This window comes from Dioscorea cayenensis, chromosome 19 (genome assembly GCF_009730915.1).
Source record: "Dioscorea cayenensis subsp. rotundata cultivar TDr96_F1 chromosome 19, TDr96_F1_v2_PseudoChromosome.rev07_lg8_w22 25.fasta, whole genome shotgun sequence".
Lineage (NCBI taxonomy): Eukaryota > Viridiplantae > Streptophyta > Magnoliopsida > Dioscoreales > Dioscoreaceae > Dioscorea > Dioscorea cayenensis.
This window is the reverse complement of record NC_052489.1, coordinates 31,038,798-31,064,452: the sequence shown is the minus strand read 5'-3', so window position 1 is coordinate 31,064,452 and position 25,655 is coordinate 31,038,798. Positions and strand designations below refer to the sequence as shown.

Sequence of the window (25,655 nt, the reverse complement as noted above, 5' to 3'; positions counted from 1 at the left end):
TTCAAATTATCTACTCCATGGTTAGCTCATCATCAAAAGATTAACATGTTAATAAATAAAAGCGAGATATTAGGATAATGTTACAGAAGGGTGAAATTCCAAGATGCCAATACATATAAATGCAATTTGTCTACACCCTCAACATAACTGTCACTTCTGTCTGCCAAAGAAAAGTTAAGTATCATATTGTTGCTTGCCAGACAAACCCTTATCTTTTAACTGTTTTTCCCATTTAATTAAAAATCATTTAGAGGCAATAAAAACAAGTAATTAATCGGTATTAAAATTGCATGAAATCTTTTAAGTACTGCTACCCCTTTGTACTCGATCTGTTTCCTTTTTTTTTTCAATACATTTATAATTTATCCATTTGTTTATAATATATATATATATATTTTTTTTAATGAAATGATGATAGTTGTTTGCTGTTCAAAATTATAGGTATTTATGAATGGGAACCATGTCTTTAGTAATTAATTAATTAATTAGCTATTTTAAGCTTGCGTGTACAAATGGCCTAGCTAGATGGTCCAATTTTTTGGGCTTGAACAGTTGGCATTCAAACCCCTCAATATGCAAATGATGAAAACTAAATGCAATGAATCATGATTGCATCTTAGCTCTTCCCTGCTCTTTTTAAATAAGCTGGATGTCGTGCAGCAACTGCACTAATTAACCATTCATTGACCACTTAATTTGCTAATACAAAACGATCCAACCACCATGAGCAGACCAGAATCTGCATATGGTCCCAGTCACCAATTTCCGCGTTACTTGTCCATAATTTGTCAAGGATTTAATGAGCAAGAACAGCTTCAATGTGTCTTGCATACCATTATTTATTTATTTTTAACACTTCCGTCCATGCACACTTATCCATAAATTTTCATGGAGCTTATTAGTGGGAAAGAACAGCCTCCATGTCTCCCTTTTCATGCCATATTTTAACAATTCCGTGCATGCACACTTCTCCATAAATTGTCATAGTGGGAAAGAACAGCCTCCACGTCTCTCTTTCTTTCAAATTTATAAGATCCATAGCACCCCCTAATTCTTAATTCTCAGTCATCATCGCTTTTCCAGCTTTGTATCTTATTGTTTGCTAATGGCTTCATCTGATTATGGCATGCTGAGGTGATCAAAGTTCTAGCTCTTCTTCACAGATATATCTAGCTACAATTTATTTATTTTTTCCATGGTGAGTAACCATATATATATATATATATATATATATATATATATATATTCTGCTTGATTTATACGTACTGAAGGTTGGAGGGCAAGGTGGCGATCATCACTGGAGCAGCGAGTGGGATAGGAGAAGCCACGGCCAGGCTCTTTGCCGCTCACGGCGCGACCGTTGTCATTGCCGACGTGCAGGACCAGCTCGGTGAGGCAGTCGCTGCTTCCATCGGCCTTCAAAAGGCCAGCTTCAAGCACTGTGATGTCACTGATGAAAAGCAGGTGCCGTCGCCACCCTTTGTGCTTAATTTGATCCAAAATTATGTATATGGTTAGATAAATTAGAATTTTTTTTTTTTAGGTGGATCATAATTTTATATTTATATATATAGTTTTTAATTTCTATCATCAAGTTATTAGAATTTTTTAATTTTACTATACATTGTAAAAGCTAGCTAGCATTAATAGCGCGCGGGTCTCAGAGTTGAATTTAAACCTTAGATTATCCACAATTAAAATGTAAATATATTAAAAAATTAACTTCATATTTTTACATGATTTATGCACTTATATATATTAATGGGGTGATTGTCATATTATATATATACATATATATAACATGGTTATATTTTTATTGGATTTACTTGATGCTATTTTACATATTTTTATGATATTATATATGTGGTTTGAGTTTTATTCTCTATATGGATGGATATGATCATAAATTTTTTCTTTAAATTAATTTGTATCACCAAGTTATCAGAATCATTTTTTTTTTAATGTGTTATATGAGTTGGTATTAATAGTGTCATTGATTTTATTTCTCTTCTATCATTAATACAAATCCAAAATTTTGTTGTGCTTTTATACGTCTTAAATAAAATTAATAAATCATACTTTTATAGTTTTATTATTAAAAAAAAAATTAAGTACAAACAGTGATATAAAAAAGGCCAGGAAAATACAAAGCTCATGTCTAATGTGTCATGCCGTTCACCACAGTACTATTTTTATTTATTATTATTTGTTTTTCTTAAATCAATATTTGTCAAATATTGTTGAAATTTGTGATGATCACCATTACCGTCATAGAGTAGTTGGTACAATGATATCATAATGTTTCATTTTTCTCATAGATGGAAGATTAGAATTATCCATAATTGTTTTTTCCACCACAATCCTTAGAAAAACATGCATTCGGGATCATAATCAGGTAGTCAACGTTCAAGGTGTTTGTCTCTAATATATATATATATATATATATATATATACAAATAATGTTAGATGGAGGAAACAGTAGATTACACAGTGGTGAAGTACGGGCGTTTAGACATCATGCATAGCAACGCAGGCGTACTCGGACCAATTGAAGGTGTTATGGACATGGACCTGACCCAACTGGACAAGACGCTGGCCGTGCACGTCCGTGGCACCGCAGCCGCGATAAAGCACGCGGCGCGTGCCATGCGAGCGAGCGGCACTCGCGGGTCCATCATCTGCACAGCAAGCGTCGCGGCAAGACAAGGCAGTCTCGGTCCAGCAGCGTACACTGTGTCAAAACACGCTGTGATCGGGCTTATGCGCGCGGCTGTGTCAGAGCTCGGGGCGCACGGGATTCGCATCAACTGCATCTCGCCCTTCGGCGTGGCGACTCCGTTGTCGTGTTTGGTCACTGGGATGACGCCTGAGCAGGTTGAAGATGTTTGCTGTGAGATGGGTGTTCTTAAAGGTGTGGTTTTGAGGGCTGGGAATGTTGCGCAGGCTGCGCTCTTCTTGGCCTCGGATGCGTCGGAGTACATTAGTGGTCATGATTTGGTTATCGATGGAGGAGTCACTGTGGTCACGCGTCACAATGTTCGGGCAAATGAGTGATGCTTTGAGACTCTTTTTTTTTTTTAAAAATTAATTGTTTAATGGGTAATGAAGGTTTTATGTTTGGTGTTTACTTGTTTGCATTATTGTTTTGCCATGCTGGCGTCTTTCATCTTTGATTTTTTTTTTTTAAGAATTGGATCATCATTTAATTAATGAATATATTTTTTTAATTCTTTTAAATTCAAACATATTAATTATTCAACATATATACAATCTTCAGAGACCGAGGAAAAAGTCAAACTATTAACATAATCTCTGTTTTGAGAGATTTTAAGAATCAATTCCAATGAGGCACGCACCATTTTACACACTGCACAAGGAACTTATGTTATATGGTATATTTTAGATATTTTAAAATTTTTTTATTATCAATATACTCTTAATAACATTATTTGGGAGTATTTTCTTTTATATATAGATGAAAACCTAGATTTAGATATAATTTATCTTTTTTTACTTTTGTTTGATTTTTCTTTGGTTATTTTTATTCTTCACTATGCTGAATCCTAACTAATTGATTGGAAGAGCTTGTTATATCCTGAAGAGTATTTGTGTCTTAGACTCTTAGGTGAATAAACTCTTGAGGACAGTGTTATCAAATAAACTCTTGAGGACAGTGTTATCACTCATCTCAGGCTATCTTTATTTCTATTATTTTCTAACATGTTAGTGTCTCCCACCACTTTAAGATTTTGAATCTTCAAGTTTTAGCCATATTAAATATAAATATAATGTTTACTATTCAAATTTTCTAAAATTGGATGTATGAATTCGGTGAGCCAGCCGGCCATATTAAATATAAATATAATGTTTATTATCCACGGATGTATTAATTTGGTAAGTGAGGGGCAACTATTGTTGTGATTTGTGATCAAACCTCCTCACCTATTGCTCAACCCAATGATAATGACGTTGATTGATCAGTTAGCGCGAGATTTTTTTTTAAAAAAAAAAAGTTTTTTTTTTTCAAATTTACGTAATTTTTCTTTTGTCTTCGCTACAATCTTTTTCACTGCTAGTGGATTTATTTATGGTTTTACGTTATGTTATATGTTTGTATCATTGATTTTTTTTAATAAATTATATTTTATTTATTTTAATAAAACATAATAAATTTAATTAAAAAGCCATGTTCCACCCCATACATAATACTTAACATATTTTTTTAAAAAATAAATAATTTACAAATTTCCAATCCCATGATCATCCCATCAGCAAGGAATTAACTCATTTATAAACAAATGGCGAAATAGTAGGACAATGATTTCCCAACCAGTGCCAAGAGAGAGATGTCAAGATGCATACCAATACACGCAAATGCAATTATTTTTTATAAAAATAAATAAATTATTAAATCACAGTTTTTTTTATATTTTTTTTGTTTTTTTTCAGATTATTTTACTTGTCATATTAGAAATTTTATGTAACATTAAATAATTTTTTTTTAAATTTATTTTTTTTATTTAATATATTTATATAATTTTTAATAAATTAAAGTCAACTATATATTAAATTATATTCTCTACTAGTGAAATTTTAAATAAAAATAATTTTAAAAAATAATATTTTTTTTTTATAAAATATAAATAATTAATTTTTTTAATCGATATAAATTAGTTAAATATGATAACTAAAAACCACAGAGGGAGTAGTAAAGTGAAATTAACTCACACGTACAGTGGCAACATTAATGTAGCTAATCACTTTTGTAATAAATTATGATCAGGTGACTCATAAAACACCAAGAAATAGGCAGAATCTAACATGCGGCACACACAAACACACAAACTGGTATTAATTATTTGATTTGGCAAGACAACAAACAACATCTTCTTTTTATGTTTGTTAGCTGCTGTCAAATTTTTACCTACTTGACATTAAGAACAGGCAATATGTATCTATTAGTCTGTCCTACCCCACGCTTATATAATTGATTCCTACGAGTTATTTTGAGCACAATACTTCAAGGAAAAGAAGCTCAATCATCTTAACATGTCTCAGCCAAGGTCACCATAGTAATCACAAAGTTTTTCCTTGTCATTTCTTTTGAAGTACGTACTAATTTATGAGTAAAACTTTCAATTTCAGGTTACAAGGCAAAGTGGCTATCATCACCGGAGCTGCAAGCGGAATCGGCGAGGCAACAGCGAGGCTCTTCGTCCTCAACGGAGCCTATGTAATCATTGCCGACATCCAAGACGAACTAGGCCAAAGTGTTGCCAACTCCATAGGCTTAACAAAATGCACATACAAACACTGTGATGTAACGGACGAGAAACAAGTAGAGGACACAGTGCAATACACCATAAAAACTCACGGTCGTCTTGACATCATGTTCAGCAACGCTGGTATGACAGACCCAGTGACGAGCATAGTGAGCGTGGACATAGCCAACTACGACCGTGTCATGGCTGTGAACGCTCGTGGCACGATCACGGTCATCAAGCATGCGGCGCGTGCCATGACACAGAGCGGCACGAGGGGTTCCATCATATGCACTGCCAGTGTTGCATCGTGCCAAGCGGGCAACGGCACAGTGTCATACACTGGGTCAAAGCACGCGGTGCTCGGGTTGGTGCGTGCGGCCGCCGGCGAGCTTGGCCGGTTCGGGATTCGGGTGAATTGCGTGTCGCCTTCGGGTGTGGGCACTCCGTTGGCGTGTGGGTTCTCTGGGTCGAGCCAGGATGAGGTTGAAGCTCAGTGTGCGGGTATGGCTAACCTGAAGGGTGTTGTGCTGAAGGTTGGTCATGTTGCAGAGGCAGTCCTCTTTTTGGCATCGGATGAGTCTGCTAAGTTCATGAGTGGGCATAACCTGGTTATTGATGGAGGGAATACTGTTGTTAATCCTTTAATTCAACTGCTAGCTCCAGGAGAAGATTGTTAATGGAAATCATTAAACGTACATGCCACGTCCACTACCATAATAAGTTCACGTACGTGCTTCTTAAGTTGCAACATTATTTGAAGATCAATCAGAATGGACGAAATATCTTTCTCAAACTAGTTTTCAAACTTCTAAATAGTCTGTGTCATATATTTACATTTCAATGCATAATTAGCCCTCTTGTTTTCGTCTGTATCATGGATTCCTTGACGTACGCTCGACTACGTAAATTAACCATGCATGTGCATTGTATTTTCCACTGGTTCTTGAGAGGAATATTGTGGGTTCTTAAAGTTAATTGGTCTTCTTAATTTAGCATGGTCAGTTAATTAAATTCCTTTCCTGATCAAGGAAAAAGTAAGTAATTAATCAGAATATATAATCTATACATACTAATTTATTATATATATTATTAAAATAGATGTATAATTTTGACATTAATTTTTTTTTATATTTAAATCTTTATTTATATTAGTTATGATATTAATAATTAAAAATTTTTAATTGTATTTATTTATTTGTGTATTAAATTTTCATAACACCTTTGAAATCCAAAGTACACAAAGTATAATATGCCCCTACAGTATTTTAAAGAGCAAATTAAATTTTTTTTTTATTACATTTAAATTTTATTTATTTTAGTTATAATTTTAATAATTTAAAAACTTTAATTGTATTTATTTATTTGTACATTAAATGTTCATAAGACTTTTGAAATCTAAAATATACAACAGTTTTCATTATAGAGATATTTTATTATATTATTTTTTATATATAATAATATTACTTTGAAAACCCTCACAAACTTTTAAAACTCAATGTGAAACTGGAGAAAATATCTAATATAAAGAAAGAGTTAAGTAAACAAATCGATCACATTCAAAGCATTTAACATGCAAGACTACATCACCACAACAATAGCAATTACATATACATAGCAACCCATGGCATCATCATCATCATCATCCAGGAATGCCAACTTATTGCAAATAGAAGCAAATCAAAGTACAACACGAGCAAGTTGCAACACAATTAACATTAATATTATATAGCTATTTATTTATTTATTATTCAAAGATAAGCTTAACGCATGCATGCATGCAAGATCTCTTTCAAGGAGAAGTAGTGGAGGCACGCGCTGCAGAAACACCACGACCATATCCACCTTCATATCCGCCACCTCCGCCGCCACCGCCACCGCCGCCGCCACCACCTCCACCACCATAGCTATAGCCATAGCCATACCCATTCCAACCAGAACCATAACCAGAGTCACGTCCTCTATCTTTACCCTTTCCATAGCCATCACCATAACCAAAACCTCCTCCTCCACCATATCCATCATCACATCCTTTATCTTTACCCTTTCCATAGCCATCATCATACCCTCCATCTCCACCACATCCAGAGTCATATCCTTTATCTCTACCCTTTCCATAATCATCTCCTTTTCCATGGCCATCATCACAGTCTTCATCATATCCATGATAATGGCAATGCTTCCTTTTACCATCATGGTCATCATAGTCTTCCTTCTCAACCTTCATTCCATGAACACTACTAGTGTCATTGCCTTCATGGCCAGCTCCATTAGCAGTGTCAAGGCTGTGACTGGTGACATTGTTGTGCTTCTGTGTTGCCTTTGGAGTACTTTCAAGAGTTCTAGAGGCTGAGCATATGGTTCCACTCAACAACACTAGCACTAGTCCTAATACACTCACAAGTACTCTAGTAGCTGTTCCCATTTAGCTAGACTTATCAAACTTGCTTGTGTGGAAAGTGAGATAAGATGAGTGATGGATTTATAGCGCTATGGTGTTGTCTCTGTTCTTCTTTTTGCCCATGCATACGTACAAAATCTTCTTCAGACTTTATTACTTGAATGGTAATCATTATTCACATTATTGTTTTTTCTTCATTTGATACTTTGTTTATAATGGCAATGAAATACAAATTTATTTCCATAGTTTATAGTTACCCTCTTTTCAAGACCTCTTTTACTTGGATTTTTATAAAGGTTGAAAGGCATTTACTTTAAAATTTTTTCACATATATAAAGTAAGCTTTGTGGAAACTAGCTAGCTAGATTTTATTTATTTATTTATTTGGTAAATAGGTAGATTATATCATTAATGCCTGAATGAATTCAATGCAACCACCGTATGCATTGATTTCTCTTTTACACCAGGAAGTGCAAGTGTCTATATTTGAGAGATTTCAGCATGTCCTTTTACCATCCTTACAATAAACACGCAACGTTGAAATAAGAAATCAGGAACCAAATCAGAGTCTCCAGAGAGGAAAGTGAACAAGAGAATTCATTAACCAGGGCATATACATGAGCAACAAGCATAGATCTATTATCTATATCAAGTAATGTGAAGGCAAATTTCAGTAATCCTAGTTTTTAACTGTACGTGAATTATAGCAAGTCCAACTACTTTTTTGACAAACTCCTTCAATGTAATATATTGATGATTACATGATTTCAGAGCTAATAGTTTGTACTTCGTAATGAATAATTAGCTCAGAGAATACAACATAGCACTTTAACATTAGCCACAACTCCTTCAACATTCAATTGTAAAATCACAACATGAGCTAATAATGTATAAAGACACACAGACATCAGATGCAGAATCTTATTGAAGACACCAACTCATGGAATCAAGCAGTGTTAGCAGAGACTATCTTTTGGATAGTGTTTGAATCAACCTTGAATGACTGTGCAAGCACAGCATTGTCAATGCCGCTGGTGAACAAGGCTCTTGCCAGTTGGATAGTGCCGGCATTCGCACTGCCAAAAGATGCCAAGGCCAAAGCAGGGTACTTGCGGTCCAAGTTGACCTGAAAGTGCACCAATCCCTTTGGGAAAACAAAGATATCACCAGTTTGAAGGATCTGAGTGAAGAGCTTGTTGGTTGAATCCACTACGCCAACTTTGAGACACCCTTGTAATACTATCAAGAGCTCAGCTGAACGAGGATGAGTATGTGGAGCATTAAGTCCACCGGGGGCGTATTGTAACAGAGCATAAGAGACACTCTGGCCATTGAGTGCTGGGAACTCATCGTTGGTTACTTTTGTAACTTTAAATGTCACGTTTGATGGTGTATTGCTACTCCATAATATATTTCTTAGTCCAGTGAAGGTGAGGAATTTGGCATCTGGATTCACACCGGTGGGAACCAAGTAATCAGAGGTTATATCTGGATCAGCAGCATGAGCATTGAAGAGGAGCGTTGCAAGGGAAAGAACGAGAACAATGAGGCATTCTTTGATAGCCATCTCCTGGAAAATCTTGTAACTGCTTGGCTTACTAATAACTATGTCAGTTTTTAAGTTAGCTCGTCAGTGGTGCTTAATGTTGGAGGAAGATTCAGGGGTATATATAACAGGTAAGAGTTCAAGAAGAGAGACAGAGAGATTGGAAACCAGAAGATTGACAAGGTCCTACTTGCTGTGATTATACATCAATGACTTGGTAAGCACTTTAATTCTGAATATAAAGACATGGCATGTTATTTTTCATGTTTGTCTTTCTGCACATTTGATAAAGATATGTACAGTCGCCTATGACAAAGAAATTAAGAGCGGACATTCAGTGTCACATATGTGCGAATTCATAGTTTGTTTGACTCATTCCCTAATATAAATTTTGCTTGAATTTTGGCCATCTTTAGGTAGGACAGAATGAGAAAGAGTTTTCATTTATGGGAGGAACTTCAGAATGTCAACATATGGCAACACTGGCTTCATTGCCTGGCTGTCATCATACTGTCTAGCATTCTCTGTTCTTGAGCATTTGACAGCCATTAAAATTTGAAGGCCTGCTCACAGAGAAAAAAAAAGAAAGAAAGAAACACAGCAATATCAGATCTCTCCTGACAACCCATTTACTTTCAAGTTCTGTAAGTAGTATATCATCACTAGCTAGCTTGTAAAACCAAGCACCAAAACTAATCATAGAAATCATGGCCTTCAAATCCAATATGTTCTTTGCTCTCAGTGTTGCCCTCACAACGCTCCTCCTTGGTGCTCATGCTGCTGATCCAGATATAACCTCTGATTACTTGGTTCCCACCGGTGTGAATCCAGATGCCAAATTCTTCACTTTCACTGGACTAAGAAACATATTATGGAGTAGAAATACACCATCAAACGTGACATTTAAAGTTACAAAAGTAACCAACGATGAGTTCCCAGCACTCAATGGCCAGAGTGTCTCTTATGCTCTGTTACAATACGGCCCGGGTGGACTTAATGTTCCACATACTCATCCTCGTTCAGCTGAGCTCTTGATAGTATTACAAGGGTGCCTCAAAGTTGGCGTAGTGGATTCAACCAACAAGCTCTTCACTCAGATCCTTCAAACTGGTGATATCTTTGTTTTCCCAAAGGGATTGGTGCACTTTCAGGTCAACTTGGACCGCAAGTACCCTGCTTTGGCCTTGGCATCTTTTGGCAGTGCAAATGCCGGCACTATCCAACTGGCAAGAGCCTTGTTCACCAGCGGCATTGACAATGCTGTGCTTGCACAGTCATTCAAGGTTGATTCAAACACTATCCAAAAGATTGTCTCTGCTAACACTGCTTGATGGAAGCATGGGATGGAACTGCTGGTGGTGGTGGTGATGGTGGAGATTCATTTGTTTGCAATTTGCATGGTGTGCTTGTTAATTAGTGGGGTGTTCTCTGTTTGTTTCCTTGAATGATGTAGCGAATTGTTTTACAATACACGGTATAGTACTACTTCCTATTTACAAAACACTGTTCTCTTTTATGTTATATATATTTTCAATCTCTTGATTATATAATAATTTAATTTGCACAAAATGAAAAGATGTGAAATATTTAAAAAATTCATACAAGTCTTTACACATGGTTTGTCTATCTTGTTAATCTAGTCTCCTATTTTATTCTTGCATATGCCTAATTGTCTATATTATGTTTTCGTATTCAGAAAAATAAACTATAACTTTACTAAAAAAACGAGAAAATAAAATTACGAGGTGCATGAATACCACAAACTATGGTATCAATATTTTAAAAAAAATAACATAAGAAATCTTCACTGAAAGATCAATGCTACATGAACACACATGCAATATGGTATTTACATAATGTTATAATATAAGCATATATATCATCTCTGATAACTCTGCTCCAAATGCAAAGCCCAGCCGAGACACTTCTATATCAAAGTGGTTTTACCAATATTTATAAAAAATAAAAATAAAAATAAAAATGGGATGTGTAACAAACTAAGAAAAATTAAGGAATGATAAAATAATGCAGGCCCATATTTAGCTCAGCGTTAATATACATTTACTTACTATGATATGACCATCAATTGATGAAAACAAAGTTCAAAGGCTTTTTAGATATACTAAAAAAGATACTCTATTTATATGGCGATGCCACCAATGGAGTAATAATACTGGATATACCAAATCAAAATGCGTTCATGATAATTAAGAGACAAATGATATATAATGGACTCTTGAAATCCCCGGCCTGTTCTTCGAGTCGATCTCATTAATTAATTTCTAAATTAATCTTATTCACAAATCCGGCAATATATGAATGAATATAAAGTGCTTATAAATAATTAAATACTAGCTAGACCAAACTCAAACTACACATCAACCAAAGATCAATTAATTAAGCACCACCCAAAAAGAGCAGGAGTTTTATCAACATGGCTTCCAGTGTAGCAAGCTTTGCTCTTATAATTCTCCTTTCAAATGTGATATTCTTGGCACATGCCAATGATCCAGATATCACATCTGACTTTCTGGTTCCTGAAGGTGTTATGTTGGATGCCAACTTCTTCACCTTCACAGGATTGAAACAAAATTTATGGGGTGCACCCAAAGATACACCATTCAAGGTGACCAAAGCCAGTTTGATTGAGTTCCCAGCTCTCAACGGACAAAGTGTCTCATATGCTGCACTGCAATACGGTCCCGGTGGCATAAACCCGCCGCACACTCACCCTCGTTCGGCCGAGCTCTTGATCGTGTTACAAGGGGCGCTCAATGTTGGTCTTGTGGACTCAACCAAAAAACAAGCTCTTCACTCAAATTCTCCAAACTGGTGACATGTTTGTGTTCCCTAAAGGTATGGTGCATTTTCAGGCCAATGTGGATCCTAGATATCCTGCAGTTGCCTTATCTGCATTTGGTAGTGCTAATGCTGGCACTGTTTCTCTCCCAAAGACTTTGTTTGGCAGTGGTATTGATCAGGATGTGTTGGCCAAGTCTTTCAAGACTGATGCTCAGACCATTCAGAGTCTTGTTTCTGCAAACACTGCTTGAGTTATGTGCATGCATGGTTTGTTAGATGTTTCTGATTGGTGGTGCCAGTGTGTGTTTGTTTGTCCAATAAATTAAACTGAAACTGAGATTCAATAAGTTGTTTATTTATATAAATTTCATTTTAACTTTCTTTGTTCTTTTTGATGTGAGAGAATAGAGAAATATGGTACATGAAAACAGCATTGTCAAACAATGCTCATGCCACAGTGATCCAGATATGACCTTTGATTTCTTGGTTCCATCCGGTCCGGTGTGAATCCTGATGGTAAGTTCTTCACCTTCACAGTTCACAGGACTAAGAAAGAAATACACCATCAAACGTGCCATTTAAATTTACCAAAGTGGACTCAACCAACAAGCTCTTTACTCAGATCCTTCAAAATGGTGATATCTTTGTGTTCCTAATCCCAAAGGGATTAGTGCACTTCCAAGTCAACTTGGACTCCAGGTACCCTGCTGTTGCCTTGTCAACATTTGGCAGTGCTAATGCTGGCAGTATTCAACTTCCAAGAGCCTTGTCTGCCAGAGTGGCATTGATAATGCTGTTCTCTCAAAATCATTCAAGAATCAAGGTTGATTCTGACACCATTCAGGAGATCGTCTCTGCTAATGAGGCTTGATGTTACTTGGTTAATGATCAGGGTTTTTAATTATTAGTAAGGGTGGTTTGGTGGACAAATGAAGAAAATGGGTTTTTGCTTTTCAATGGTTTAGAAAATGGGGACTGTTTGGGCATTGTTTACCTTGGGAGTTATCATTTTTAAAAACATGTTAAACAACCAAGAACTAGAGACATGCATAGACGTGTAGTTAAAGATGGAAAAAGAAGAGAAAAAGAAAAAAAACAAAATTTTTTCAATAAATAAAGATAAAAAAAAAAGAAGAAGTCACACAATGTACAGAAACGAATTCATAATTCCGCAGGATAAGGTGAGGTATAAAAATATGATTGATTGAATATGCGAGACATACGTTTTCCCTGTTATTTTATTTATTTACATGATAAATATGTCTTATAACAACTGTGAAAAACTTCACAACAGTCAAATATAGATGAATCAAGTATATTTGTTGCAATTCTTGTTATCTGTATAGTATTCCATTGGCATTTGGATGTTGCGCAATGGCCAAGTATACATCTTCAGGAATTGCACAGTTACACATTTATCTTTAATAGTGTATATTCATGTAAATAAAACTTAGAGCATCTTCAGATTGAAAATAAAGAAATTCAAAGACAGAATTATTCTAACACAACCACATTCCTTCTAAAATATCATGTGGAAAATCTGCCAGTAACTAGAATTTTACAATATCAGTCGAACACAAAATCTCACAGCACCATGCAGAGCAACTAAAAAAAAATGGCACCATAAAAAACTGAGTTAATTGTTTCAAACAAAAGATCATTCTCATGGAGAATAAATTCCAATAAATTATTAGAAGGATCAGCATCTCGCGTTTGTTATCTCTAGGAGTGGCTTTCCATCAGCAAAAGAATAGGGCATTGAAAAATAAGAAATCCGCGTATAAGGGGCAGATTCAATAAACAAGTAGATTTCTTCTTGCTTAACAACTAATTGGTACTTAATATATTAAAAACCAACATGGATATGAACCATGAAAGTAAAGCTGCTAAGAGATGAGATGCCAGCATAAGCTCTTAAGAGATACTCAGAATCCGTGGAAAATGACAAAGAAATGACAAGTCCAGATCAAGAGCTCAAGTGTGACAAGATGCAAAGTTAAAAATCAACCTAGCATTTTGACAGAGAAAAGCTCAATAGATAGATACTTTGCTATTTGTTGGACCACATAGAAGGAGTAGTATGCATAAATGGAACCTGCTGCAAAAGAAGCAGCATGCTATCCGTCTCTTAGGAAAAACTATTGTCTTCCGGTCTTAAAACTCAACTCAATCCACTTGACTTACTGAGGGAGATGCAATATTTATAAAAAGTATAAGATAAGCAGTCAGGAAGGCTTTTGTTAAAGGAATTGCACTTGAATGGTATGTGGATCATAAGGATATGTTTGGGAACATAAAACATAGATACATAGCGGTTTCAGATGGCAGAAATCCAAAAGGAGATGGGCTGGAACGTACCTTTGAATAGAAAGAAACAACATAGTCTAAGCAAATTCTTGTAAAGAATAATTAATTCTTTTTTTTAAAAAAAAGACTGCAATGAGACAGAAAAGGGGGCATTGATGACTGGTACAGAATACTAGCACAAGATGATTGATCAGAGGCCTAGTTCAATCTAAGCATCTATATAGAGGTAGCACCAAATTATAGACCATTAGCAAGCAATGGAATTTTCGTGATCATTTTCATCTTATCCAGCCCAACAAAATGTGATCATGACTATTCAATCCATATTAATGATCCATCTGTTTCACAAGTAGTTTCTCAGGTTTGTTATACGGCCCAGGATATATAGACTGTGAGCAATCTTGACCCAAAAGCATTGATTTTTTCAGCAACAAAAAGTTGACTCAACTCAGATGAAATAAATTTGAGCTAAAAAGCACAGAGAAATGAAAAGAAATACCATCAAGCCTTGATGAAACAGCGGAGGCAAATTAAAAAAGGAACACCGCCAAGCATTAGTTTCCAAGTTCTAAGTCATTCCATTAGCTCAATCTAAAAAATACCATTCAAACATATAAATAATAGAAAGAATGCATACTGGCAAGACAAGCAAAACATTAGATGCATCCAATCTCGAATCATTAATCACGACATCCATATGTTCGCAGAGACAAAACTAGCATTGAATTAACAAAAAAGTTCTCACCATGATAAATTTAAACTTCACAGCAGTATGTCTAACAAAACCATCAAATCTAGGAAAGCAAAGCTTTAATTGATAACAATAAGTTCGTCCAAAACATAGAATTCGATAGCATTACTCACCCTGTGCCTTCTGGTAAACATAGGTGAGCCCGCATTTGCCGCAGTAGTGGCGATCGAAGTGGTTGGCCATGAAAGTCCCAGCGCCACACTCGGTGTTCGGGCACTCCTTCCGAAGCCTGACGACCTTACCGGAATCATCGACGCGGTAGAACTGAAGTACGGCGAGCTTGACCTTCTTCTTCTTGTGCTTGATCTTCTTGGGCTTGGTGTAGGTCTTCTTCTTGCGCTTTTTGGCGCCTCCGCGGAGGCGGAGAACGAGGTGGAGGGTGGATTCCTTCTGGATGTTATAATCAGCAAGCGTGCGGCCGTCCTCGAGCTGCTTTCCAGCGAAGATGAGGCGCTGCTGGTCCGGTGGAATGCCCTCCTTATCCTGGATCTTTGCCTTCACATTGTCGATTGTGTCCGACGACTCCACCTCCAAGGTGATCGTCTTCCCAGTTAGGGTTTTCACGAAGATCTGCATCTTCGCGGTGGTTGGATCAGCGGCGGCGCCGCCGGCGAGAACTAGGTTTTCAGCAACGAAGGAGATGAACTCGCGGCTAGGGTTTTGAAGATGTCTTCAGCTGCATAATATATATATATGGGAGCGTGGTAAGTTGTGTCGCGGATGAGAATATTATTCACATCCCTGTTGATCTGAACCGTCCATTTTGTTGATCTGAACCGTCCATTTATTTGTGATCCGAGTTTCGGGAAAAAATTAAATTAGATCACAAATTTATAAAAAAAAAGAAAAAGCAAAACGCTATCACGTGCATGTCATGCCCGTCTCTCATCATCGAATCCTCTCATGCATCCGCTGTCTTATTATAAACATCAAAAGAAAAGAATGGCCCAATATCCTGCTGACACGTACCCTTTACTTGGTTTTAATCTCCCGTTTCTCACGACACCTTCCAATCCTCCGTTCCCAGCCCTTTCTCGTCTCCTCTGTCCCCTTCTCTCTCCCGGCGCCACCCCTGCGCCAGCGCAACCCGTTCCGGCGCCGACGTTGCCTTCCACCACCGTCGTACTGCCGCAGCCTTCGCCGCTTCACTACAAGGTATGGATCCGATTGATCTCTTCCTTCTAGGGTTAGAGATGTAGCTCTCTTTTCGTTCTTGTTTTAAGACTCTGGACGATCGTAACCCTAGGTTTCTCTTGATCATGCGCTGTGCATGCATGGATCCTTTATTCTCTGGGTTGGATCGGTTTCAAGGATCTTGTTTTCGTTTCCGATGATCTGAGGTGGTTTGTGTTGGTGAACCTGTGATGAATTTTTCTGGATAGGTTTTTTTTTTTTGTTTTTTTTTCTTCTGGTTGGTTGGTTTGTTTGTTCTATAAGGAAGATCCAAGCTGATTCTAGGGTGTTTAGTTTTCTCGCTGTCGATTTCAATGTGTTCTATTTTTCTTTCTCTCTTTCAAGATCATTGGGATTTTGAACACTTAGTATTTTATTAAATTTCTTGGAAAATTTTGTTGTTATTTTGATGATATTTTATAGAGCCTTTACCATTGTTGCAACTCTGCTTATTTTAATATTATCAAACGATTTGAATTTGGGTATAGGTTAGTTTGAAGCATAGAAGTATTGTCGGATTTGCATGTGGAATAATGTTGAGTAGGCTCCAGTTTCTATTGAGAGTAAGGAGAAAATGTGATCCTTTGCTCACTATGACAATGCCAGATCCTTTGCTCATGTTTGTTTTTTATAACCCGTTTGTTTGCTATTGAATTTTGAAGCTGTGCATCTGGATTTATTTTTAACAAGCACTTGTGAATAGCTTTCTGACTTTTGTTTAGGTGGTTCATTTTATTGTCCCTTCTTAGTTCATGAATCCGGGCATTATTTGAGTCTTGTTCATATGTCAAACAATTGGGATATAAATCTCCAGTCATCGCCTCTGTGGGTAGATATATGTACTATCTTTGTTAACGCATGGTTATGCCTGATGATTATGTAGGTTCTGCTATTCAACTAGAATGGCTGTATTTTTCATGTTGTGTGCTGTTTGCCTGCCCAATTGACTTTGGGATCTCATTGTTAACCTATCCTTTCAGGTCTCTTATCTGATTTAAAGATCTTGCATTTCCGGAGTTATGGCTTCAAGTATCCTGTCAGGAGATCGAAGGTTATAAATAATCCATCACTTTTTGTCTCTTTTTATTTTGTCCTTTTGCTTACGGTGAGAGATTCCCATTTAGTATGAAGAATGATCTACTGTTCCTCTTTGTCTTGTTTGATTTACTTTGGCCATTATCTGTGATCTGGTGTTTGTTTTCTGACTGGTGTATGATGAGTCTCTTATGTTGTACTTTGAATACTGATATTTTACATTTCCAGGTCATGCGGCTTGTTTAACATTGAAATAGCGCATCTGTAATGATTAGGATTTATTCATGTAATTACTATGACCATGAGACACGGGCAACCCAATGCTTTCTGAGACTTCTGTTGATTTTTTCCCTTTGTAATTGTAGGTGCCATTTTAAATTACAATTCCCCTTATTGTTGCCTTGTGGCCATGTTCTTCTGATGTCAACATGCATTAACTGGAAGTTTCTTGGAAGACTGTTATAAAACCTATATATAGATAATCTTTTTTGCTTTGTGGTTATTAAATTGTTTGCTTTCCAATTTAAATCATGAGAAGGCTACTGTAATCTTTTGCCATTGCTGATGTGTTGTTTTATTGTTTTACTCTTCAGATGTAGTACTGCAAGAGGGAAAATGACTGTTATAGGGAAGCTTCCAAAACCCATTAATCTGCCCAGTCAAAAGTAAGTTTCTTCTGCATAATAGAATACTAGATTTTTTTTCGTGGGGCTTGCCTCTGTTTTTGTTTGGGTGATTGACTTTGTTGGTTTTGTGTTCAAGATTGGAAAACCGTGGCTTGGACCCAAATGTAGAAATTGTTCCAAAGTAAGTCTATTGACATTGATATTTTCTTTGTTTCCTGCATTTATTCAATCATTATTGGTTCTTCTAGGATTTATGTTTATTTCTTATTAACCATCATGGTTTCCATTGAAGTAAGATGTTTTTGGATGATGATTTTATAGGGGCACACTTACATGGGGCAGCAAATCATCTTTACCAACGCCTAATGCATGGGCATCATCTGCTGTGTCTTCTCCATACACAGATGGAACTGCTAGCTCTCCTGTAACTGGCCGTCCATCATCTGGTGGAGGTGGTCCGAGACCATCAACTTCTGGCAGTGATAGATCTCACGAGGCAGTTTCCAGTGCATGGGGTTCTAATTCACGTCCATCATCTGCATCAGGAATATTGGCCACAAATCAGACATCCTTGGCAGCAAGTCGCCCACAAAGTGCAGAAACTCGTCCTGGCAGCTCCCAGCTTTCTCGTTTTGCTGAAAATTCATCTGAAAATACAACCTCATCATGGGTGGGGAATACAGGAACTGCAGAGAAAGGGGTTTGTCTTTATTTTCTGACATATTTGGTTCCTTAACTTTTGTTTCTTGAACATTTGAAACTATGCCTTAATGCTAGTTTAGAAAACTCTTTACTGTATGATGATTGTTTATTTCTTTTCCATTTCTCCTGAATTGATTAAAATGTATGCAACAATGCACACTGCACACAGTAACAGTAAATAGTCTATGAATTGCATCTGAAGTGCTTATGTGTATGCATGAATTTTGGTTGAAAAATTTACTGACATGGAATGAGTTGATCTAAACTTACTTTGTATTAACAGCAAGGTCAACCATGATATTTATTGATTGAATAATGTCTGAAGCTTGAGAGATATATGTAATAATCCATCATGTCATCATTGGATTTAAAGGCCACCTGAAAAAATTCATGACCTAAAAAATTGAGGAAAAAAAAGCGCTTATTTGTTATGATCATATGAGAGCAAAGCTTATTAAAATGTAAGCCATAATCATTTGATAAATCATGTTCTCATTTAGGTTTTACATTCTGAAATCTTCAATTATCCAATACATTATATGACTATGAAATAATAGGACTGAGTACTGCTTTTGATTGTTGGGCAGGGCTCTGGAACATCAAAATCAAGTGGGTTCATGCTGATTTCTGGAGAGTTCCCTTCACTAGGCTCTGAGAAGAATCCCGAGCAGCAATTGCAGCGAGGTACTTGTCCTTTTTATCTAGAAATATAGAGATCTTCTTGTGCTCAAGTTGTGAAGAACATGGATACATTTTTAATCTGCTCTTGAGGTTATTGCAAAATTTGGTATTGTTTGCATATGTATGGTCCATTTTCATTCATAACCTGATAGATTACATGGTCAAATTTTACCTGACTAACTTGAGTACATTCTTGTTTCCGCAATACCTTGATATAATATTTGAAATGGTATCAGATGGAACTGTGACAATCTGCCTGTATAGTGCTGTACCTGACTAACTTAAGTACATTCTTGTTTCTGCTATACCCTTGATATAATATGTAAAATGGTTATCAAATTGGAATTGTGACAATCTGTATTTATAGTACTAGGCTATTCAATCGTATATATCAACTTTGTGAGAGAACACAATTGGAAGAAGTCTATGGCCCTCAAGCTTGTATGCTGCTCTTCTTTTCATGTTTTCTTTTATTTGGTCATGGATTAGTACTGATTCATAGAACTCATGGTGTATTCACTATGTGGTAGGGTGTTATTTTGGCAGTTCTGCTGCTTATTATGGTTTGCCAACTTCTCTTAATCATTAATTGATCAAATCTCAGGCCATAGTTCTCAAGGGCGGCCTACTTCTGCCTCAAATTCATCACTACAGAAGGAAGAATTTGGGAATCCTGCAGGTCAGTATTTGGTAAACCTACCACAAGTCTGGATTGTTCATTATGCTCCACATTTCTCTTGAAGTGACTAAGCTTTTGGTGTCTTGAATTTAGATGGGAAGATAGAACCATGTTCTGGGAACAACAATTCAGGGAAAATGGAACCTCAACAACTTACTGGAGGCGCCCCCCCGCCTAACAATGAGAATTGGCAGAGGAATCCCCTGCAAGGCCAGCCATATCCTACTGTTAATATGCCGCCTCCCCAGTTTGATGCTTGGCGTGGTCCTCCAGTTCGCCCGCCTGATGGAATTTGGTATACAGTGGGAACAGCAGGGGGGCCATTCAGACCTGCAGGTCCTCCTGGCAGTTATCCTATTGACCATTATGCCTTTTACCCTTCTCAGCATCCTGGACCGTTGCCTAATTCACAGCCGGTGCCAAGGCCAGGGCCTAGTGGTGTTCACTATCTGAAGAATGGGGAAGCTTATCGGCCTCAACTGTCACAAGAGTCGTATGCTGTTCCTAATCATCCAATTATTTCTGTTAGGCCTGGGCTTTACCAAAATGCTCCATATGATGGATATCTTGGTCCTCGTGCCAGCTTTTGCAATCCCACAGAGAGAGAAGTATCAACTATGGGAACAGTTGGTCCTGGTATTTATAGCCAGTTTAATAGAAATGCTAATGTGGAGTCGGGGAAATTTTTGGTGAGGCCTGATATTCGTCCTTCCATTATTGCCAAAGAACATGTCAAATCGGGGCAATTTAGTGACATCCATCACGGGCAGTATAAGGTTCTGCTAAAGCAGCATGATAGCTGTGAAGGTAAGGATGTGGAAGAGAAAAAAGAACAATCTACTTTGGACGGTTTGCCATATTCTGAAGAAAGAAAACAGTATGATTCCACCACCCATGAAGATGGGATGAAAAATAGAAGTAAAGATGAAGGATCTGCTTTTGCGAAGGCGGTTCCTATGACAGAAACTTCACAATCTGCTACTGACTGGGATGGCCGTTCTTCTAATGCAAACACCAAAAACTCACTAAAAGATTCAAGTAAGATAACCAATGAGGCACTTGTGAAGAGACCAGATGGCTTTACAGGTATTCCAGCTCATGACCAGCGGCCATATTCTGTTGTAAAAAAGGATGCATCTCTTATGGAAAAAATAGAGGTCTTAAATAACAAAGCTCGGAATGTTGATGGTGATTGTGAAGGTGCACAGTTTCCTTCAAAAGAGGTGAAGAATCACAAAGTTTTGAAGTCACATATTGAAAATCCTGTTCAAGTGCTCTGTGCAAACAATAATTCTAGCAGAACATCTGGAACCTATCCAAAGGGTAGGTCTGCACCTTATCAAACAGTTGCTCCCAAGGCAGAAAAGATCCAGTTTGGAAACGTTATTCCTCAGCCATTTGAATCACAAGTTATTACCGTTGGTGTGTCATCTTGTCCGGAAGATAACCAAAAGCTGCGACCTCAGGTGGAAAAGAGAGTGTCTGTCACACAAGGTCCAGTTGATTATCACACTGAATCAAGACTGGCCGGCCAAAATGATAATGAATCAATTAAGAGAACTTCTGGGAGAAGCTTTTCGGAAACTGTTCCTTCACGTAAGAGTGAGATTGGCACTGTTACTAATCTTCCTGATTGCCATACTTCTCAAGAGATGGTTGAGAAGCTAGAGGTAAATTATACAAGTAACGCAGGAAGCAGGTCATATGCAGCATCCTCTATTGAAAATAATGACCACAAAACCCAGGCAAGTAAAGTTAAGCGACGTTGTGAGTTGTGTGAGATCTGAATTGTTTTGGCGCATAGAAAGCATTGGTCCATATTTGGTTACAACCTTCTTATTTATTTATTTATTTATTATTTTTACCCACGGATTCTTTGGTTAATATTAGGTTTGTTATACTCTAAAAAACCACTAAGCTAATTTAGTTCTGATGTATATTTGGCTTGATAGGTTAGCATCCTTTTGTGATCAGAGTTGACCTGTCACTGACAACAATGTCTTTTTTTATTTGTGTTGGGTCAATAACTTCGTAGTGCTAAAATGGCCTAGAAAGTGAATCTGATGTTTTTTTTGGCCAAAATAAGCATATAATACTCCAATAAAATTTTGACAAAACTACTCATTCATGCATTGATGGCGACATCATAAATTTTTAAGTGAACTTCTGCTCCATATTTTAGAGTGAATCAGTAATGCTAGATATTGGACTAGCAAAACGAAAAATTGATTAGTGTTTCGTGCTCTAATTTTTGGAATCGTGATTGTCAATGTTGTCAAGATAGTCCTTGTAGTTCAGCTGAAGGTTTTCTCTTTTTAACAAGAATCTCTAATATTACATCTGTCTTCTCATCTAGCGAGCAAGACAGAAGGAGTTAACAGCTCAACGTGCAAAACAACCGCAAAAGGAGGAGGAACGAGACAGGGAGCAGAAAGCGAAACCCCTAGCAAAGTTGGAAGGCTGGAACCGGCGATCCTTAGCACGGGCTGTTGACCAGAATCCAAACACTGCCGCCACTCCTATAAAAGGTGGTCAGCTTAAGCATGATTTTGGAGGTAAAATTGCTCTTAGAAAGGATAATGCCGTTAATGAAGCTCCAGTTGGTGTTTCAGTTGTGACTACTGCTGTGGTGAACCCATCAACTAACAGTGAAGTCAGAAGCCCTGGATGGCCAAGGGATCCTTCCTTGCATGTTGCTTCTCAACAATCAAAATTGAGTTCTTGTACTGAAGGTCATGGTCCTGCACAGGATTGTTCTCTTGGACAGGATGCTGATATAAGTGGACACGTTACCCACAAAACTAGCCCTCATTTTCAAGAAAACAATTTTTTAAAGCACAAGCGGCTTGGATATAGGAAAAAACAGAACAGTTTACAGGAGAAAAACCCATGTGAACAACCAGTGAATATGGGGGATCTTGAAAATTGTAGTGAAGTCCCTGTTCAAGAGTTGGCTGTTGAAGCCCTGCCTGTTATTAGTGAAATGCCCATGCAGCACAAAAAGAAGAATAACAGAACTACAAAGAATAAAATGAAGATGGAAGAAGCACCATCAGGTTCTACTTTGTCATCTTCTGCTCAGAATGAAATTAATGATGATAAATGCCTTATTGATGATAGGAAAACTCAATCTTCAGCATCAGTTGCTGATGTTATGCCTAATCCATCTCAAAGTGTCAATGAAATTTTAAATAGCCAAACCTCCAAGGATGTGGTCCCTTCATCGTACTCTGAAGGATCGGCACGGGCATCAGAAGAACAGCATGGTAGGGTAAACGATCAGTGGAAATCTCAATCTTCCAGGAGGTCAACAAGATATCAGCAAAGCTGTTAGAACTGGTGAAAAGTTCCATGGGAGTGAGGCTGTCATATGGGCACCTGTGAAACAACAAAGCAGGATATCACCATCTGATGAAGCCAACCAGAAGAATGGGAATGAATTTAGCAGCAACCCTTCAACAAATAGTGGTCATGATGCACAGAATGGTGTGAAAACCAAAAGGGCGGAGATGGAAAGATATGTTCCTAAACCTGTCGCAAAAGAATTGCCGTTCCAGAACTCCCAGCAGAATTCTTCCACCACCAATATTGCAGCATCGTCTGATGTAACGGTGGGACCTGATTTTGGTGGACCTGGAATTGCTTCTGAGTATGGGGATGATAACAGGCCCGATAGACGTAGCAAAACACATCCATCTCGCCGACAGCAGCATTCAGATGGACTTGCACGGGCTTTGCGGAGCTCCTTCCAAGAAGGTTCTGTTTCTTCCTACCCTGCCAACCCCTCTGGTAAGCACTATGATCAGCAGCATCAGTTGTCGAAGTTTGACAGCGGATCTGAGGAGCAGTTTAAATGTGATGACCCGATGGGTAATTTTCATAATCCAGCATCAATTGAAGCACTTCCTGTTCCTGTTCTTAAAGATCATAGTGTCATAAACAAGCAACGATATCAACGGTACAAACCTGCCGGAGGTTCTGGGCATGCAGCTCCACTTAATCATAACAAAGTTCCTCATAATGGCTCACGAGATAAGCGGGATGATCCATCTTCAGACTTACAATTGAATGAGGTATGTGCAACTGATGCTTTAGGAAATGCAAGCCCCCATTTTGGCAGTGAGAATAAGAAGTCCCATTGGCAACCAAAATCTCAACATCAAAGCAACAAACATGGCCAGAGGGGTACAGGAAATCAGAGGACCGCACCTCAAAGTGGTCAATTTGGCAATGAGCTTCATCCTCAAAGCATTGGACACCATCCTTCTCATTTTGAGAGCCATAATCCATGTACTGTCAATGTTGAAACAGGCAATGCTATTAAGCAAGAAGCTAAGCAAGAGGTTAAGGCTAGTGGAGAGTTACCAAGGGAACAGATCCATCTGTCTAACTATCCTACTAATGTGGAACTGCCACCTCAGGTAGATTCTCAGCAAGAGCAACCAGTTTCAACTACCTTTCGGAGGCATGGAACAAATAGTGGTCGTTTCAGCAGAGGACAAGAATCAATTCATAGAGGCCGAGATGTACAGCAAGATGCAGGCAGGCAAAACTCTCACTTAAGCAGGGACAAGTTGAACAACTCACGGTTTGAATATCATCAGACTGGATATCACAACAAGCCAAGAGATTCATCTCAGTATGATTCAGCTGGTCCAGAAACTCAAGAGGTTCCCAGGGCTCCTGGTCCGAGGCACAGAGGACGGGGTCAGAGTAACTCAAAACGTGGAGGTAACTTTTATGGGCGGAATAGTGGAGCTGCAGTTGGTGCTAGTCATTACTATAATTCTGGAGAATGACTCTGAAAGTTCTAAATGGAGAACGTTTGCTTAGTAAGGCACCAATGGTTTTGGTTTTAAAGATTGGTATGTTTCAGTATTTGAGTCTTATTTTAAAATTTTGGTTTTTTTCCCCTGGAAATTGAAACCATTTATGTTTTTTTTTTGTTTTGGGTGTGCTCGGATTGTAGTCCAATACAAATTTTAATAAACTATTTTTTTTCCTAGCAGCATACTGGAAGCCTTTGGTGGTGCTTTGCTTGGAGCAGGGTGGGTTATTTGAGAAGTAGGTATTTAATATTTTGGCTTTTATTTTTCAGATATATTGGATTTAAATTGCTGGTTTCTTTGTGGTTTGAACACCATGAAGATGATCAGTGAGAATCATAGCAAATTGCTTCTTATGCTAGTAGATGTGCATGCTGGTTTGGTTGGATTCTCTGGTTGGCTTCAGATCCTGTCTACTGAATCCTTGCGCAGAGCTTAGTGTAAAATTTGGTCCGCTGTGGAGAAGTTGATTTTGCAGATGATATGTTTGAGTTGGTTTTGATCCACCCAATGTTTTACTTATGAACTCCTTTTATTTGGACAAACTTGTATATAGTAAAAGAGGCCTATCATAGGCAAGACGTTTTTCTTTTATTGGTTTTTTAACCACTAATTCACACCAAACCCCATCAGACACGGTAGAATGATGCATTATGTCTTTTTTCTCGCTGGCCAGAATCTAATAGTGTTATGCAGGTCCTCTTTGTGGGCATTTGATATTGAAGCAGTGCAAGAAGCTGGGATATGATGATGTTCAGCTCTTTTCTTTGTAAACGTTCGCCCTGTTCAGTTATGCATCTCACTATGATGGTAAAATTCGTTTCCTTTTCTGCGTCTGTGATGAAACGAAATTTAAAATGGAAAA

At 37.6% G+C, this 25,655-nt stretch overlaps 8 protein-coding genes and 1 pseudogene across 9 annotated transcripts; 6 read left to right on the top strand and 3 right to left on the bottom strand.

Annotated features, from left to right (window-relative positions):
* The first annotated feature begins 1,076 nt into the window (after positions 1-1,076).
* Positions 1,077-3,201, top strand: LOC120250221 (short-chain dehydrogenase reductase 3b-like). Its single transcript, XM_039259017.1, has 3 exons — positions 1,077-1,134; positions 1,272-1,464; positions 2,467-3,201. Exons 1-3 carry the CDS (start codon positions 1,106-1,108, stop codon positions 3,052-3,054), a joined length of 810 nt encoding a protein of 269 aa, XP_039114951.1. The 5' UTR covers positions 1,077-1,105; the 3' UTR covers positions 3,055-3,201.
* Positions 3,202-5,025: 1,824 nt separating this feature from the next.
* LOC120250529 (short-chain dehydrogenase reductase 3b-like) lies at positions 5,026-6,165 on the top strand. Its single transcript, XM_039259354.1, has 2 exons — positions 5,026-5,063; positions 5,146-6,165. The coding sequence occupies exons 1-2, from the start codon at positions 5,050-5,052 to the stop codon at positions 5,939-5,941; spliced, it is 810 nt and encodes a 269-aa protein (XP_039115288.1). The 5' UTR covers positions 5,026-5,049; the 3' UTR covers positions 5,942-6,165.
* Positions 6,166-7,053: 888 nt separating this feature from the next.
* LOC120249387 (keratin-associated protein 21-1-like) lies at positions 7,054-7,686 on the bottom strand. The gene has a single exon (XM_039257878.1). It carries the CDS (start codon positions 7,684-7,686, stop codon positions 7,054-7,056), a length of 633 nt encoding a protein of 210 aa, XP_039113812.1.
* A 692-nt stretch (positions 7,687-8,378) lies between these two features.
* On the bottom strand, positions 8,379-9,290 carry LOC120250462 (germin-like protein 9-3). Its single transcript, XM_039259280.1, has one exon. It carries the CDS (start codon positions 9,227-9,229, stop codon positions 8,609-8,611), a length of 621 nt encoding a protein of 206 aa, XP_039115214.1. The 5' UTR covers positions 9,230-9,290; the 3' UTR covers positions 8,379-8,608.
* Positions 9,291-9,807: 517 nt separating this feature from the next.
* LOC120250516 (germin-like protein 9-3) lies at positions 9,808-10,695 on the top strand. The gene has a single exon (XM_039259336.1). It carries the CDS (start codon positions 9,916-9,918, stop codon positions 10,537-10,539), a length of 624 nt encoding a protein of 207 aa, XP_039115270.1. The 5' UTR covers positions 9,808-9,915; the 3' UTR covers positions 10,540-10,695.
* Positions 10,696-11,582: 887 nt separating this feature from the next.
* On the top strand, positions 11,583-12,391 carry LOC120250422 (annotated as a pseudogene).
* Positions 12,392-14,973: 2,582 nt separating this feature from the next.
* LOC120283610 (ubiquitin-40S ribosomal protein S27a) lies at positions 14,974-15,747 on the bottom strand. The gene has a single exon (XM_039290316.1). The coding sequence runs from the start codon at positions 15,642-15,644 to the stop codon at positions 15,174-15,176; it is 471 nt and encodes a 156-aa protein (XP_039146250.1). The 5' UTR covers positions 15,645-15,747; the 3' UTR covers positions 14,974-15,173.
* Positions 15,748-16,071: 324 nt separating this feature from the next.
* LOC120249993 (protein MODIFIER OF SNC1 1-like) lies at positions 16,072-23,331 on the top strand. 2 transcript variants are annotated; one of them, XM_039258716.1, is made up of 10 exons: positions 16,072-16,223; positions 17,222-17,292; positions 17,870-17,941; positions 18,039-18,083; positions 18,224-18,602; positions 19,192-19,288; positions 19,890-19,964; positions 20,058-21,709; positions 22,321-22,492; positions 22,577-23,331. In XM_039258716.1, the coding sequence occupies exons 2-10, from the start codon at positions 17,261-17,263 to the stop codon at positions 23,296-23,298; spliced, it is 3,246 nt and encodes a 1,081-aa protein (XP_039114650.1). In that variant the 5' UTR covers positions 16,072-16,223; positions 17,222-17,260; the 3' UTR covers positions 23,299-23,331. The 2 variants fall into 2 exon arrangements, with proteins under 2 accessions (XP_039114650.1, XP_039114649.1); XM_039258715.1 differs by having other exon boundaries at positions 22,321-23,331.
* LOC120249994 (protein MODIFIER OF SNC1 1-like) lies at positions 23,297-25,384 on the top strand. The gene is made up of 2 exons (XM_039258717.1): positions 23,297-24,829; positions 24,974-25,384. Exon 1 carries the CDS (start codon positions 23,474-23,476, stop codon positions 24,761-24,763), a length of 1,290 nt encoding a protein of 429 aa, XP_039114651.1. The 5' UTR covers positions 23,297-23,473; the 3' UTR covers positions 24,764-24,829; positions 24,974-25,384.
* The last annotated feature ends 271 nt before the right edge of the window (positions 25,385-25,655 follow it).

Bases quoted from the DNA above. Each gene is read 5' to 3' on its own strand.
- LOC120249994 (XM_039258717.1), top strand. From the start codon at position 23,474: ATGGAAAGATATGTTCCTAAACCTGTCGCAAAAGAATTGCCGTTCCAG.
- LOC120250462 (XM_039259280.1), bottom strand. From the start codon at position 9,229: ATGGCTATCAAAGAATGCCTCATTGTTCTCGTTCTTTCCCTTGCAACG.
- LOC120250516 (XM_039259336.1), top strand. From the start codon at position 9,916: ATGGCCTTCAAATCCAATATGTTCTTTGCTCTCAGTGTTGCCCTCACA.
- LOC120283610 (XM_039290316.1), bottom strand. From the start codon at position 15,644: ATGCAGATCTTCGTGAAAACCCTAACTGGGAAGACGATCACCTTGGAG.
- LOC120249993 (XM_039258715.1), top strand. From the start codon at position 17,261: ATGGCTTCAAGTATCCTGTCAGGAGATCGAAG. The intron at 17,293-17,869 runs GTTATAAATAAT...TTTACTCTTCAG, and splicing joins ATCCTGTCAGGAGATCGAAG to ATGTAGTACTGCAAGAGGGA. The intron at 17,942-18,038 runs GTAAGTTTCTTC...TTTGTGTTCAAG, and splicing joins ATTAATCTGCCCAGTCAAAA to ATTGGAAAACCGTGGCTTGG.
- LOC120250221 (XM_039259017.1), top strand. From the start codon at position 1,106: ATGGCTTCATCTGATTATGGCATGCTGAG. The intron at 1,135-1,271 runs GTGATCAAAGTT...TACGTACTGAAG, and splicing joins TCTGATTATGGCATGCTGAG to GTTGGAGGGCAAGGTGGCGA. The intron at 1,465-2,466 runs GTGCCGTCGCCA...AAATAATGTTAG, and splicing joins ATGTCACTGATGAAAAGCAG to ATGGAGGAAACAGTAGATTA.
- LOC120249387 (XM_039257878.1), bottom strand. From the start codon at position 7,686: ATGGGAACAGCTACTAGAGTACTTGTGAGTGTATTAGGACTAGTGCTA.